Raw genomic sequence first — 17069 nt, 5'->3', positions numbered from 1 at the left:
CTAAACATTGATATCTTTGTTCCCTTTCAGCTAAAGTTAGATGATCAGTAATCACAAGATACAAATGATGTGTTTGGGGAAGTTTGCCTGATTTGTAGGAAAGCCAAGCAATGATTTATTCCACAGAATGTTTGCTGTGCTACAAATCAACCTGTCCATTTGAGAAGTCTTTTTTTTTTTTTCAGCTAGTCAATGTGATTCAGAGTTTTCAGTGGGACATGAGGCAAGCCAGAAGAGAACTATTAATTAACCACACAAAATCATCAGTAAGATCCTGCATAATTAGATCAGCTTATACATTTAAAAGCAGTGAATGAATACAAGGAGTTCAATATTAGGTCAACTTCTATCCTAAACTAGATAAGAATGTAAGCCTGCCCAGTTATTCAACATAGATGTTCACTAAGAGAAAGGAGCTGTAATATGGTCTTTTAAAATATCTGTGTTCTTTGAATAGTACCAGATTTCTATCCAAATCTGGTTTCTCCAATCTACCTGTCTTGATTTTAGCATTGATGTGTACTCATTTTAAATAGTGTATTTTCTGTGTATGTGATTGGAGGTTAAGTTGAGAGAGAAACGTTGTACTAACAGTGTAGACCAACAAAGGGAAAATCCTCCAGGGTCTATCTTATGTATCTAGTTTCTGGGTACCTTTTGGACAGTTACTGAAATTTTAGAAAGGTAGCATTCTGGCCCTATGGTAAATCTGTATGACATTAAGTACAAAAATCCATTTCAAATATATGAAGAGTTCTGTAAAAAGTATTTTATATCACTCTTTATGCATATTAGATCCTAATTTAAAGTTAAAATGATATATAAGATGTTCTAAAAATCTCTTTGCTAAACAGGTGATTTACTGTTCTTTAAATAGAGCAATGGTGTTATTGATTTTTATGTCAGAAACAATTAACATGTCATACTTTAATTTTATCAGTTGAATGCATGACCTGCAATGGGGAAAGTTATCGAGGTCCCATGGATCATACAGAATCAGGCAAGATTTGTCAGCGCTGGGATCAGCAGACGCCGCATCGGCACAAGTTCTTGCCAGAAAGGTAAAATACCACCAAACCATGTTTCCAATGATTCTTTTTTATAAACTGTTATTTGCTCCATGAAAACCTGCCATAGAAATGATCTTTATATGATGTTTTCCGGAAAGTCTTAGGCAAAGGGATTTATGATAAGGTATATAAGAACGATGGCTACACTCCCACCTGGTCTTGGCTGACGAGATTAAGATTTCCAGAAATCAGGTCAGTCTTGAACATAGGAGCATCAGTGGGATGCGGAAGGGAAGCACTAACAGAAGCTTTCTCTTTCTCTTCCGTAGCAGAAAAAATACAGCGCTCTGTCCATTCACTAATGACCACTTTGACATGAGCTGTGGGGGGAGACATTATTGCTAAATGCAAGCCAGTTTCCTTCTAGAGCCACATCTTCAGTGACTTGAGTAAAATAGGCTCACATATGTGACAACATGACAGAGGTCATGCACATAGAAAATAATAAAAGGTAGAGCAATCAATTCTTTGGCTACTTTATCCTGGTGTGTTTTGAGATTGCCAATCTGGAGAAGTCAAGTGACCAGGTCTAATTTTTCCTCAGAAGTAGGTTTTGAGCTTAAGTGGTTAAAAAAAAAATAAAGTCTATTTTGGCCCTTTCATTTCACATGAAATATTTTAGTTGAAAAAGAATTCTTATTTTTATTATAAAGAATAAAAATACAAATAATTCCAGAGGAAACTCTATCCCTACTTTTGTTTGGATATTGCTGAAATGTTTTTTCTTTCTCTTTTTGTTTATTGCTCTTCTAAATGAAATTATAACTCTGCTTTATTTTTAAGTGCATCTCTAGTCTTTCAAGTGAGAACAGAAGGAACATGGTAACGATTAAAGTCAAGTTGCTGTTTCAGGCCCCTGTTAAAGGGATGAAACTTTAGAGAAAGTGGTGTGGCGGAGTTTGTCTCTTAATCTGGTGGAGGTGAGGGCATCACCTAGAAAGACTCTGTTCCAAAATTGAGCTATCATTAGTAACAGAGCTATTGAAACCTAACTTTCAGTTTAAAATTTAAGCTTTCCGTAGAAGAGGACTTGTTTTCTTAATGAGCATTTTATATGAGGTCATGTTTAAGTACTGTCCTTAATTGAGCTTTGAGAAAGGGGGCTTAAGTTTGAGACCTCAATTGGTGGACAAGTACCAAATTGATCTAATTCTTTAACAGATGCATGTACTCTATACTTGGTAGAATATGTAAATTAATAGATTCAATAGTCAATGATTAGCAGTCTTTGTAGGACAAACCACAGAGAATCTAATTTTTCCTTAGCTAGTAGTTTCCAACCTACGTCAAACATTATTTTGTGAGCTGATGGCTGGTTGGTGTTTCCAGGCAGATTTACGTGACACTTTTCTTGGTGTGGTTTGCAGATATCCCGACAAGGGCTTTGATGATAATTATTGCCGCAATCCTGATGGCAAGCCGAGGCCATGGTGCTATACTCTTGACCCTGACACCCTGTGGGAGTACTGTGCAATTAAAATGTGTGGTAAGTTAGGGTCAAATTTATTGCTTCCTTTTCCTCTAACAGACTGGATCTAAGCAGGCGATTATTAGTGAGACAGGTTAACAACTATTTTATTTGATGCTTTAATGTGTATAAGTTTTAATATTTTAAAAGTATGTTACATAATCCTATCCAAACTTTTGAATTTTTAGAGAGCCATTATTTTGAGAGAAATACACAAGTGCACACATACACACAAAACAGTTATATCTGTTGCAAAGGCCTACACTTTCTCATGTTATCGAGTAAAAGAAAAGAAATCCACAGAAAGAGAAAAAGGTCAGAGGTTATACACAGTATCATAATGACAATAGTGCTGTAAAAGCTAGGACCTTAGATGCTTACTTTCCAATCCTATATCCTTCCCCTGCCTTTTCTCCCCAGACATCACATGAGCTATCAACTGTGAACCTCTTCTGGTGAATGATAGAGGCTGCAATGAAGAATAATATGTCTAGTAAAAGATTCTTACAGACATCTCTAACTCCTAGTAGCTGATCTGCACCTCTGTGGGTGTCTTTGTCCACAGCCAGCATTCTGTTTCAACTTGTCCTTTAGCAGTGTTACAGTCCTTTTCTATATACCATCCTGTACTCTACTCACCTGAATTTATGATACAAAGCTAATTTTCTCAGTTGCTTTGTGGTATCCCTTTAAATCTGTATACTTGGTCCTCTTCTCCATGATTAACTCACACATTTTTACTCTTCTCTGAAATAATACTATTGGATGATAATTAGATACAGACATGCTTTTTTTTTTTTCTGTGAGTACAGATCTTATTTTTTCAACTGAATCCTAAAATGTTTAAGATCAGTGGAATTGCATAAATTTAGTAATAATGTTATAAATTGGCTTGATAATAGAAAGATTATATATAAATGTATATATAGATATACATATCTATATATACACACACATATAATATCTTTTTCTAGAGACAGGGAGAGAGAAAATCCTAAATGTTTAAGATCAAAAGAATTGTATAAATTTAGTAATAATGTTATAAATTGGCTCGATAATAGAAAGATTATATATATATATATATATATATATATATATATATATATATAAAATACCTTTTTCTAGAGACAGGGAGAGAGAGAGAGAGAAAGGTATATAATCTAGATACCAATCAGGTACCAGCACCCAGACCGATAACTATACAATTATGAGGATAGAGACATGTATTTGCTTATTTCCCTACAACAGCAGGATGGGGATATTCCTTTGAACAAACTTAATTCAGTGTTATCCACTGAATAATACTGCCACGGTGAATCTCTCTCCACTTAGACCTGCTAATAAAAGGAAGTGTTTTGGACAGCTCAAATAAAGCCCACAGAAAGGGGATATGTCTGGCATATGTGAAATAACGCAGAATCTGGAAGGCTCTCAATGTGAACACAATGTTCCAAGGAAATTGAATCATCTGATCGGTCCTTTAAAAGATGACTCCTGTGACAGTGTTTCTCTCTATAGATTGAATTAGTTTCACTTGTTGACTTTTCAAACCTTATTAATCTTTCCAGTATTCCTGACCATTCAGGTACAATAAGCCAACTGTTTTCCTTCATGTGTGTGTCTGTATTTGTGTTAGGTTTTCTTATAAATTGTCTCTGGATAAGATCAGTATAAATACACACACACATACAAATACTCACCTGCACATCCACTCCTCAACTGGCACACATACACTGAAAATATCCAAGTGTAGTCCTCCTCTTCATTTTCCAACCAATCTTTGGTTATTTTTAAAAGACATTGGGAGAGGAAAGAAATAGAATGAATATAATACTTCCTAACTACTAGATTTTCTTCTTTTCTGTCCAAGAAAGAATCAATTATTTATTCAAAAGTAACATAATAATTCTTATGGCTTCGTTAAAAAAAGAGTGGTCTTTATAGCATATTAATTCTAAGCAAATGATGACAGAACTTCTGAGCCAAACTTATACAGTTAAGACTAAAATTATCTTCTCAGCTTTGGGGACATTTTAGAAATAATTTATCATAAGGAAGCCTTTAGTTTGTAAAATTATTTATAGAGACTATACTGTTTTGAATGAAAGTTTACATTGGATTTGTGGAAAGTATAAAATAATGTTTTATGAATATTCTTCCAAATACTTTGGCTTTTATATATAATAAAGAATATAATGTTAAAATCAAGAAATTTAGTGGTGGTTTCAATTGTATATTAGTTTTCTACTGCAGGATAACAAATTACCAAAAATTTAGTAGCTTAAAAAATACACATTTATTATCTCATAGTTTCTGTTGGTCAGTAGTCCAGGCATAGCTCAGGTGGGTTATCTGCTTAGGATCTTGCAAGGCTATGATCCAGTTGCCTGCCAGATCTAGTGTCTCATCCAAGACTCAGGGTCTGATTCCAAATTCACTGGTTATTGCCAAAATTCAGTTTCTTGTGGTTGTATTGCTGAAGTCCTCAGCTTCTAGAGAATTCCTGGTGTTTTCTAATACATGACCCTCTCCACAATATGCCAGTTTACTTCTTCAAGGCCAACAGGATAGCTTTCTATTACTTGAGCTTCTGACCTCTACATCCTCTTTTAAAGAGCTCACTTGATTAGGTCAGGCTCACCTAGGGTAATCTTCCTTTAATTAGCTTAAAGTCAACTGATTAGGGACTTAACTTACATCTTCAAAATCTCTTCACTTTTGTGAAGCTAATATAAGCTAATAAACTAACCATAGGAGTAGCTCTCCCATCATATTCACAAGGGGATGGAGTTATACAGAATGTACATGAGTGGGTGGAAGTCCTGGGGGTCATAATTGTATTCTACATACCACATATATATTTACATGCATTGGTTATACCAGAACATTGATTATCACTTTTTATTTGTATCATTTGATCTATTGGCAAGCTTTCTGGTTATCTATAATTCCTGACTACTTGAATTCATTCTGAGTTTTCAATATGTTTAAAGAAAAAAATTAAGTTGATTATGTCACATAGCCTCTCTAAAGCTGAAGTGGGATTTTTAAACTCTTGTTTCACTATATTATACCTTTATTAAAATAATTACCACCATTTATTTCACATCTACAGAAAGGTGTTTTCAATCTTCAATAATCCTTATTTTAGTTCTACAAAATGGCTGTGATTAAGCCAGTGAGGAATGGTATGTAAAGGAATGGATGGATGGAACAACAATGCAGTATTCAATATCTGGTAATCAGGTTGATATGGGTAAGGATGGGCTGAAAACAGAGAAGTAAAAGATGAAAAAGGTAAGAGTGATGTAAGGCAGATCAAGTAGGATCCCAAAGTGGCCCATCCAGTTTCTGCGGGAAACACTGAAAAATTAAGCCTGGAGAGTGGTCTTATCTGATTTGTTGTCCATGAAACCTGGGGAAACAAAATGACTCTCCTAAAGGTCTGTGGGCATGGATAGCTTAAAGGACTCAAATTCCACCTCTTCTACTTTCATGTGAATTCTTTCTGAAAGTCTTCTGCTTGAGATGCACATTTGCATAAGGAGTCAGTCAAGTTCAACATCCTACCTTTCCATTCACAGCCACTGCTTCACTGAACAAAGGAAGACTGGCCATCTTTCCTGAATTTTAATGCGATGTATTGTACTGAGGTGTAAAAATCTTGGGGACACTATACAAACAGACCTTTGTAAATACTATACGTGTTGTTTATCATTTATGTACTACCTATAATCATATAACTCTACTCGGAATGTATATATATGTACATATACACATGTCTGTTTGTGTTTGTGTGTGCATGTGTGCATTTATCTCAGATTTTTGTGGTCACCAGAAACTTAAAAAATTAATTTCAGTATACAAAAATCTTTCAGAAAAATATGTTGAGGTCAGAAATAAAAGACTCTTCAATATAAAATAAAATACATTACAGTAGCATAACATTTTGTGGGTAAAGTGGAACGGAAAAATGATTCAAGGAGAAAAAGGACTTAAGAATGTATATTTTATCCAGAAACAGGTATGTGTCAAATCATTATGATATTTATAGTGTATTAAGTCCATTTTAAAAAATGACATAACATTTTTGTTTAAAAAATGTTAATAGTTAAAATTGCTAGAAATGACATCTTTTGCAACTATTTAAAATTGTCATAAAGAGTGTAGAGGTCAACTTAAAAACATGAGAGGAATATAAATAATTTTTCAAAATTCTTTTAGTAACAGGAGAAAAAAACAAAAAACAAAAACAAAAAAGCCAACATTTGAAGACCACTGATCTGGAAGAATTACTATATACTCCGAGTAATTGGCATGGAGAGGGCTGAGGAAGGAGTCAGGTGGGTCTGATAAGATCTGATTTTACCAGGCCAGTAGGAAATAAAAAGACTGAAGTAAGGCAGTATGCTGTGAGAATAACAGAGTGAGGAAGGATGTGAACAATATTAAAAAGGTAGAGTGTCAGGATATAATGAGAAAATGGATGTAGTGGGAAATAAGATAGGGCAAGAGAAAAGTCTAAAATATTTTCTATGTTGTTGAGTGGATGATGCATATTAAGAGAGTTATATTTGAGGAGAAAAATAATATATTTAGGTCTGCTTATATTGATATATGTGCTCTTAGCTCATAGCTCAGCCCTCTCTGAAGGTCATGTAAAGTCGTAAGTAACTACTAATAGTAGTAAAAGCTTTGGGCAGAGCAGCAATCCTAGGGAGCACACAAAGAACACAAAGAGGGTTAGTCCCTTTTCTATAGGATTAAATAAATATTTGCCGAGTAGCTCTTATATGTCAAATGCCTTTTTTGATGCTGAGGACATAGAAGTAAAAAAAAGGAAGAAAGAAAACCAACAGACCAAAGCCTAAAATAAAATTGAAATTTCAGAGCTTTGTCAGGAACTAGTAAAGTGAAAGCTGACATTGCCATGCCATTAGGATATTCGCACCTTTCTGAGCCAAGGTTTTGAAAACTGCTCTGTTTCTTTCATTTGTTAAAAAGCTGACTCAGCCACAAATTTCTTCTTGTCAGTTTGCTTCTAACCTTCTAATCTTATGATCAGTGTATTACTGAAAGTGAAGGATGAATGTTACTTATCACCTGACGAATGTGTGCCAGGGTGTTCCAGGACAGGCTTTCTCAGTCTTCCTTCACACCACATTCCTCCAGAGGTATCATGGACCCAAATGGCAGCACCCCATCTATATTGTTGCTATATAACTTTTAACAGACTCCTAGGTATATGGAATTTTAAGACATTGCAAACATAACAAGTTTGGAAGTTCAATATAGTGCCTAAATGAAGTACTGTCTTTCCTATGGTTTTCCCCTATAATAACTTCATATTCTGAAAAACAGTTTGTTCCAGATTAGCCCACTGCTTTTCAATAAGAAATATTAATATTTGTTGGGACTAATTGTTTTTTTTTATAGAGTGAACTTTAACAGCTATCTGACAGTCGAAAAACTATGTTGCGGTTGATGTCCCTTAGGAAATCTCATTAATTATTTAAATCAGTTGTTCACAAACTTATTGGGCTGCAGTTACCTTTACAGTCTTTAAGATTATTAAGAGTCAAAAATTGTCATGTGGGTTATATGACTCAATATTTATGGTATTGAAAATTAAAACATAAATTTTAGAAATGTATTAATTCACTAAAAATTTATTGGATATTAATAAATATAACATGTTTTAAATGAAAAATAACTTTTTTCAGAAAAATAGGGAAAATGTTGGCATTGTTTTAATTTTTTTGCAAATTCAGATGTTTTTGCAAATTTCTTTAATGTCAGCTTAATTAAAAGACAACTGAGTGCCTCTTCTTTGCTTCTGCCTTCAGTGTTTTGGGATATCATACATCAAGTGCATCTGAAAGTTCCACTGTATAAAGGACAAAGGATGACTTAGCATTGTTATGAGAATAGTTTTGATCTCCTAATCCCTGAAATAATCTCCAGAACCCCAGATGTCCCTTCTAAAACAACTTTTTTTTTTTTTTTTTTTTTGCTACATGTCAGACATGTATGGCTAATGTAGTCTCGTTAGAATATACTAACTAGGATACACCTATTGCTGCTGCAATTGTACCCCACCTCTCAAAACTAATTCACCTGGTTGGAATTTCTTATATTATTTATTATTTTTATCTCTGGTTTTCTTTACGGTGTCATATGGTCTAATTTGTTTTAAGCTTTCTTTTGCATAATGAGTATCATCATTTATAGTTTAAATTCCAAAAACCTAGAATAATTCTAGACATGCCCTTTCCTTTACTCCTAACATTTGAACCATCAAGACCTTTCAGTTTTATCTTCTATGTACCTCTCAAGTCTGGCCATTGTACCCCATCACTGTTTCCTTTTTCCAAGAGAGGATTATTTTTCATCTTGACTATTTGAATGACCTTCCGATTGGAGTTGTATACATATTCACTAGTTTGGTCCTCCAATCTCTTCTCCACATTACAAATAGAATATTTTTAAAAATCTGAGTATATAATTCCCCATCCCTAGCATATACCACACACACAAATACACACAGACATGCAAACATAACAGTTAAAAACCCTTCAATGATTTCCTTTGATCATAGGACAAAGATAAAAACAAAAAACAAAAACGTCTTTTACTCCACGCCCGTATCTCTAACCTCATATACTAACTACCACATTCCTCTCCAGGCTCTCTGTTCCATCCAGAACAATTTCCTTCCTTTAACTCATTATTTTACATATTCTCATTATAGTTTCTTCACACTTGCCATCTCCTCTGCCTTTAAAAACTTTCTCTTCCTGCCTCATGAAGTTGACAGTTACTTATTGTTCAGATTTCAACTCAGTTATCATTTCCCCAGTTATCATTTTTTTATTCAACTTCTCTGACTTGGTCAAATTCCTTATTACATATTTATAGTACCATTAGCCTCTCCTTCCATGTACTTCTGAGAACCTAGGGTTTTTTTTTTACATTTATTTTTGAAATTATTTCGTTAATAGCTCTATGAAAATTTGTAAGCTCCAACAGAGCAGAACTATGACTCTTATGTATTCCAAAGTGCTTAACACATTGTCTTGCACACGACAAAAGGCCCACAAATATTTGTTAAATGAGTGAATGTTACGTTCCCACACTTATGGTAGTTTCCATAAGCTTCTAGATGTTTATATGAAAACCTGGCTTTTATCAAACATTGCCTACTAGGAATATTTACTTCATTCCTTTTCCCTCTTACTGTAATCAGGGATCCCCAACTCCCCCCGCCCCAAGGCCATAGACCAGTACCAGTCTGTGGCCTGTTAGGAACTGGGCCACACAGCAGGAGGTGAGCAGCAGGTGGAGCCAGCAAAGTTTCATCTGTATTTGCAGCCGCTCCCCAGTGATAGCCTACCTATCACTGCCTTAGCTCTACCTCAGATCATCAGGCATTAGATTCTCATAGGAACATCGGTCCCCGGTGCCAAAAAGGTTGGGAACTGCTGCCTTAACTCATCCTCAGTTTTCATGCTTCCCTGGCTGATTTTTGTTCTACCGTTGTTGATTGTTTTGATGGCTTTTCCTTTGCCAACAAAAAGGATGATACTTTTCATGTTTTACCTTATTTTTTTTCCTCCTATTACTTTTCTTTGTTATTTTTTAAATTTATAAGTGTCCAGAGCCATTTTATTTTTAATGACTCTATCGAAGTATAAACAATGTAAAAAAATCTTCAGATATTTAGTGTATATGATTTCATGGGTTTGAACATATCAATACACCCGTGAAACCATTTCCACAGTCAAGATAATAAACATATCCATCACTTCCAAAAGTTTCCTCCTACCCTCCATCTTTTTTTTTTTTTTTTTGTAGTAAGAACACTTAACTTGAGATCACTCTCTTAACAATTTTTAGTATACAATGCAATATTGTTAACTGTAGGTACTATGTTGCACACTAGATCTCTAGAACTTATTCATCTTACATAACTGAAACTTTATACTTGTTGAACAACTCCCCATTTCTAAAGGCAAATCTTTGCTCGCTAATATTTCTATTAAAAATATTGTTATAAAGTGAATCGTGTCCTTCCCCACAAAAATTCATACTTAAAATCTTAATGTCTATTGTGTCTGTATTTCAAGATAGAGCTTTTAGGAGGTAATTAAGGTTAAGTGAGGTCATAAGGATGGAACTCTAATCTGATAGGATTAGTGGCCTTATAAGTAAAGGAAGAGAGAAATCTCTCCCCCTCCCCCTCCTCCTCCCCTTCCCTCTCCCTCTCTCCTTCTCTTTCTCTCTCTCTCTACAATATGAGGACATAGTGAGAAGCTGGCCATCTGCAAACCAGGAACCAAATTGGCTGGCAACTTGATCTAGTACTTCTCAGCCTTCAGAATTCTGAGAAAATACATATCTGTTCTTTAAGCCACCCAGTCTGTGATATTTTTTTATGGCAGCCTGAACAGACTAATAATAGATTTGTTGTCTCTAGTATTAAATAAAAAGAATCCTTCCTCATAGTAACCAGTGTATATTGGTGTCATTGTAAGACACCAGTGTGTGTTTGTATGTTGGGAAAATAAAGAAAGCTTACTGTTTCTCTCAATTTCATTAATTCATCCACACCAGAACAGAAATTCATAGAAATAAAATCTTGTTGTATACTGAGTCAGGAAGAAACAGTGCTATCACGGCCCTTTCTGAAAGTAATGATCTTGTACTCGGAGGTCTTTTCCAAATTATCTACTAAGGAATAAGAGTATGGAATTGAAGACCTTTCACTGAAGTCTCTTGAGCATTTTATACTAGAAAAAAAGACTTGGATAAAGTCCAGGGAAAAGTTTCAGATAGGAATTGTAGGTTCACATGGAAAACAAACGTGCAAGCAATTTGAGGTTTGCACTTGGACATTTTTATACTACTTTCCCATGTCAATTTTGAAACAAGAAGCTCTTTAAATTTACATTGAACTTGATCCTGTCTTTTGCAGCCCCAAAGAGCACAAGTCTGTTGACAGGAGAGTAGCTGTTCTCAAACTCCAGGGTCCATCATAAAGTAGATTCTACATTTCAGCTACTCTTCAATAGCTGGGAATAAGAAATGGGTTGAGTTAAACTAAATAAGCAGGTATTTGTCTAATAACCTGTGAAGCAACTTGCTTTTATCAATAGGCAAAAGAATAGCAATAGCTTGTCACCACTGGGAAATCTAAATTTTTTTTGTGAGGTAGGGGAAATGTAAATGTAAGAATTTACTCATCATCCATGTAAGGCTTATGAAACTCTGGGTGTGACTCTGTGTAACATACATGAGCATTTGCATTCTTCAGTTACCATTCATGGACCTCCTTCAGGGCTATGGTCTCTCTATAGTGATCTGGCTAGCCTTTCACAGAGAAAATGAATCAGGTTTATTATTAGTCACGTTGTTCTACGGGTCTCTATTTTTGTGTGTGGGGGGGAAGAAGAGGACAGATGCTTGTCCAAAGAATTGCATCACAGTTAATGTTCGTTCTCTCAAAAAATCCACTCAAACCTTAAGATTTCCTCCTAGCAATCAGATCATAGCATCTCCACACTAGCAAAATGAAATTAATGTTCCAAGAGGTCACCTATGGTATTTGATCGTGTTCTAACAGGACAGTAAAATTTTTCAATGTTGTTTTTCTTAAAATATTTCCAAACAGAAAACTTTGTGTCAATCATCAAAGAAAAACATTCTTTTGTTAATAGGCCACTGAGGATCATATAAATATCTTTGCATTTGCTCCAAAGGTTGATCACTATTGACACTCCTGGCAAAGGTTTTATTTGTGAGAAACTCTCAGAAGAGTTTTTGGTATTTTCAGTGTGAGCTTGGTAGACATAACTTGAAAAAATATTTGCGTATGTGAGAATGCAATATTTTAAAAAGATGTTGCTTTGTCTAGACTTGATCAGCTTCAGCTTATATTTGGGGATGTTTTTGTGCTATTTAATACTTTGCTTGACCACCAGAAACTCCTCAAATCCCTCCCTTAAATCAGATGCTGTGTTAAAGTATAAAATCCAAAGGAATAGCTTTTACAACATTTAATCACCCTTTTCAAATTAATTGGCATAAAATGTTTGTTTTGTGTTTGCACCATTTTGATATTTATACAAAAGGACAGCTGAAAAGTCTATTTTGTTGCAGTTCAAGAATATTTCATTTTGTTTGGATAGTAAGTATGTATGTAGACAACAAAGATCAAACATTTATCTCATAGTTAAATGGTTTATGGAAAAATTATTCATCATGATCTTCATCAGATAATATTTATTAAGCAGCTGCATGGGTCTCATTATAACTCATTTATTGATGAAAACTATTTTGTTATCTATATTAATATATCTTTTTTGCCAGTAATATTTGTTCTTATATATTGCCACAAGAATTATGTAGTGTTGTTTATGGAGTTACTTTTGGCAGTTGAATGTCAAATGGGAGTAAATACAGATAATACATCACCTTTAGAGGGTACCTTTTAGGTGAAAAAAAAAATACTATCTGAATACTGCTAGTTTGTAGTTAGAATCATAAGTAATATTACCACTGAATTAAAACACAAGAATAAGTAAAACCAACAAGTTGTTTGAGGTTATATATTTGAAAATTATGAATGCTTATCAAAATAAAAGACAAAAATAATATTATTATTTATATTCTTTATGTCATATTGAGACCTGTCTTAGTTCAGACTGCTGTAACAGAGCGCCATTGACTGGGTGGCTGATAAACAATAGACATTTATTTCTCACAGTTATGGAGTCTGAGAAATCCAAAATCAAGGTGCCAGCAGATTAGGTGACTGGTGAGGGCCTGATTCCTGGTTCATAGATAACTGTCTTTTTGCTGTGCCCTCATGTGGTGGAAGGGGCTAGGTAACTCTGTGATGTCTCTTTCATAAGGACATTAATCGCATTCATGAGGGTTCTGTCCTTATAACCTAATCACCTATCAAAGGCCCTACCTCCTAATTCTATCACATTAGGGATTAAGATTTCAACACATAAATTTGGGGTAGACACAAACATTCAATCTATAGCAAGCACTAATGGAAACATTTATTTTATATCATGTTATATTTTTATTAATGTTCAGTAATTCTTTGTATTCTGTAATTTTTATAATTCAAAAGTTTTTATTTTCTACCTCCAAATTAGAATCTGTTAAATAATCCAAGTTATTTAATCCAAATCTAAAATTTTGTTTTTTATTTAACCATTTTAACTTATAATGTCTTTGAGTGAATGAATATTCAGTGACTCCTTAAGGTAAGATTATATCAAAGGTTTTAAAATATACTAATGAAAGTTTAGGAAAAAACTATTCAACATAATTGGTCAAATGACGAGTCTATGGTTTTTACTTAAAATTGAAAGATTCTTTAATTAAATTTTGTTGGGAATCTCTGTAGTCAAGGCGCAAAGTTAGAACCAACAATATAGGTCTCTGTACTTGACACTGAAATTTTAGTGCATCAATTGGCAGTGAAATATTTTCCTCAATATTCTTACATAAGCGATCTTTCCTTTGATTTAGGATTTTGTAGTATAAATATTCTTTGTCATAAAGGCTCCTAAAATTTGAAAACTTCACCCTCAAGTTAGGAAAATATTTATTTTCTACTATTAATTTTAGCATTCCCGTTAATATTTTCTGATGATCATGTGGTTGCTTAGTCATCGAATTTTTCTAGTATTAATTTCTGAATGAACTATGATAATATGTGTTTACTTTAATTATCTTCCTTTTTATAAAAAGCAGTGTAATTAAATTGTTTTTGAGTTTAAAGCTCTATGTATTATTTCAAATTTTAACTGTCATGGGTCATTTCTACAAAAGCATCACTTTAAAAAAGGTATTATGAAAAAATTACTTTGAAAATGCAATTACTCTTGTCTAATAACACACTCTAAAAGTGATACCTGATATTTAATCTTACATTGACACTATAGACATAACATGTTGCTTTCTCATCCTAACACAGGCATAATTTTACAATGAGAAGCCACTTCACATAGTAGAGGAACCAGCCCTCTGAACCTGCTTCTCCATTTAGAAATTTCATTCAAATAATAGCCAACCCCAAATCATCTCTGAATATCATATTCTTTTTCATCGTTTAGGTTGGTATCTGGCAAATCATCCTATTGTCCAAGGAGAAGGGCCCGTTAATCTCTGGTGGGCTGAGCCTCGAACTAGGTTCTTAGAGGCATGTGTTGGGCCCATATCTAGCCACAGGTGGTACTGACTGACATCAGGACTCATCTATATTGGGTTTTTCGGTTACATGTTCATGGTGCCAGAGTCATACTAGAGCCTGGAAAACAAGCCTTCCAAACTAGCTTTAAAACTTTTTGATTCTCTAACATCTTTAGGAACTAATTGCCTTCTAAAGAACTCTGCACTGTATTTCTCTTCTAAAAATATTAATCTTTCAACCAGATTTCTAGTGACAGATGGGTTTCCTAGTAAGCCCAACGTTTTTCATTTTCTTTTCTTTCTTTTTTTTGGGTGTGTGTGTGTGTGTGTGTGTGCATGTGTGTGTGTGTGTGCATGTGTGTGTGTGTGTGTGTGTGTTTTACATTAAACAAACACCGATGATAACTTTCTTTGAACTGTCCACATGGTCAAATAAACAAATAAACAAATAAACAAATAAACCAACACAAGTAAATAGGAAACTAAAATATTAGAACTACTCCAGATGGATGAGAATGTCAAAGATTGATCATTGAAAGTCAATAGCCTAGATAATTAATATGTATATTGATGTTGGTAATACAATTTGATTCAGGAAGAACAGGCAGTGAGGTTCGTGAGATTAATGGAAGTGATTTTGCTGTGGCTGCCCTAACTCTTACATTTCTCCCATTGTCAGGATTCTGAATCCTGAGCTAGGTCACAAATTTTTGCCCAGGAACTTGTGCCCAAGAAGTGAGGGAATCAAAATGTTTTTTCTTAGAATGTTAAGCTGATGAATTGATGGATTCCTGGCGGCATTTGTTTTTGTCTTCTTCAACATAATAGTTTTATAACTAGATATGAAGAGCCAGTACAAGCTTGACCTTTTATCTCTTTTAGCATCATCACCCTTTAAAGATGTGCCCCTTCCACTATCCTCAAATCATTTAACAGCAAATTCAAGTCACAGAGATATAGTAACTTAGTGGCATTGGTTTTGATGAAATATAGTTTCTCAAGACCTATAAAATCCATTTTATTTTCTGTTTCATCAAAGAGTTTAAGGTAATATTAAAATCATAAACGACTTGGTTAACCAGTACCAAATTTTTCTATACAAGTCATTTCTCTCAGTCCAATAATTTTTTGTTCTTCCTGAATCAATGTGTCTTACCAATATCTATCTATCTATCTATCTATCTATCTATCTATCTATCTATCTATCAATCATCTAAATTCTCTAGGCTGTCAACTCTCAATGACCATTTTATGGAGCAATCTTTGACACGTTCTCATCTCCATTTGAATTTCCTTTTAATTTAGGATAATTCTGAAGCACATTTTCCCCTTAAATTAGATACATAAGTAAAAACACATTTTAAAATGAGCTAAAGAAAAGTTATAAAAAGGACAATTTGTGGAAATCTGCATATACAACATATTCCAGCGGTTAGGATGGTCATTAATTAATCTTCCTTTTTTTTTTTTTTTTACAAAACTTCATAGTATAATTACAAATCAGGCTTTATATAGTTTGCATGGAATTAAATAAAATAAAGTATTCAACCACATAAGGTAGTAATTATTTGTAAGAAGGATATAAGTTTGAATAAAATTGAAGAGCCACTTTAAAAGCATTTACACTATTAAATACGGAACACTTTGTAGACATTCCTAACCTTTGAAGTTATATCTAATCTTGACCTCTTTTTTTGGAGAAATGATACATCTAATTTTAGAATGAGTGAATCAAAGACATTTATTGAAATCTTAAGCTATTCTAGAGGGTGTCAACTTGCGTTTTATTCAGAGACATCTTGAATGACCATTTAGATTGTAAACTAGGGAGTTTACACTGATATGACTCTATTGAACTATAAACATTTCATGTATATTGGTAAGGTATATGGATTCTAGTTGCTCCAGAATGTTTTGAATTATATTTTGCTTAAGAGAGTAAATATTACAGACAAAAAGAAAGAGTCCAATGTGATAAAAATTTAACTTTTTACCCTTTTCATTTTGTTACTGAGATTTTCACAATCTTCATAAATGTGATAAGTATTACAGTTGGAATAAGAAAAAAGCAAGAAATAAGCCTGCCCAGGAAAAGTTTATTATTATTATTTAATGTCAACAAGTTGATTAAAAGAAAATATTAACATACTAGCTCAGAATATGTTTATTATATTGGAGGAAAATCATAGTTACTACCATTATCAACTTTATATGTATTTAAGCAAACTAATTTTAGAAACAATTGCATGATTATTTTCGAAATATTATATATTCAACTTATATAAGTTATAGTGACATGAGGTAGTATATACCTTTAAGAA

General features: G+C 33.7%; 1 protein-coding gene across 3 annotated transcripts in view; it reads left to right on the top strand.

Moving 5' to 3' along the window:
* HGF (hepatocyte growth factor) overlaps positions 1-17069 on the top strand; it is a 68419-nt gene that overhangs the window by 22444 nt on the left and 28906 nt on the right. For all 3 annotated transcript variants that reach the window (XM_016127279.2, XM_036230300.1, XM_016127280.2), the window contains 2 exons: positions 941-1061; positions 2438-2556. In XM_016127279.2, coding sequence (XP_015982765.2) covers positions 941-1061; positions 2438-2556 — 240 coding nt within the window. The remainder of the gene's footprint in view (positions 1-940; positions 1062-2437; positions 2557-17069) is intronic.

This window comes from Rousettus aegyptiacus, unplaced genomic scaffold, assembly GCF_014176215.1.
Source record: "Rousettus aegyptiacus isolate mRouAeg1 unplaced genomic scaffold, mRouAeg1.p scaffold_m13_p_13, whole genome shotgun sequence".
In the NCBI taxonomy this organism is placed as follows: domain Eukaryota; kingdom Metazoa; phylum Chordata; class Mammalia; order Chiroptera; family Pteropodidae; genus Rousettus; species Rousettus aegyptiacus.
The sequence above is the reverse complement of the archived record's forward strand: the minus strand, read 5'-3'. Positions and strand labels throughout refer to the sequence as shown.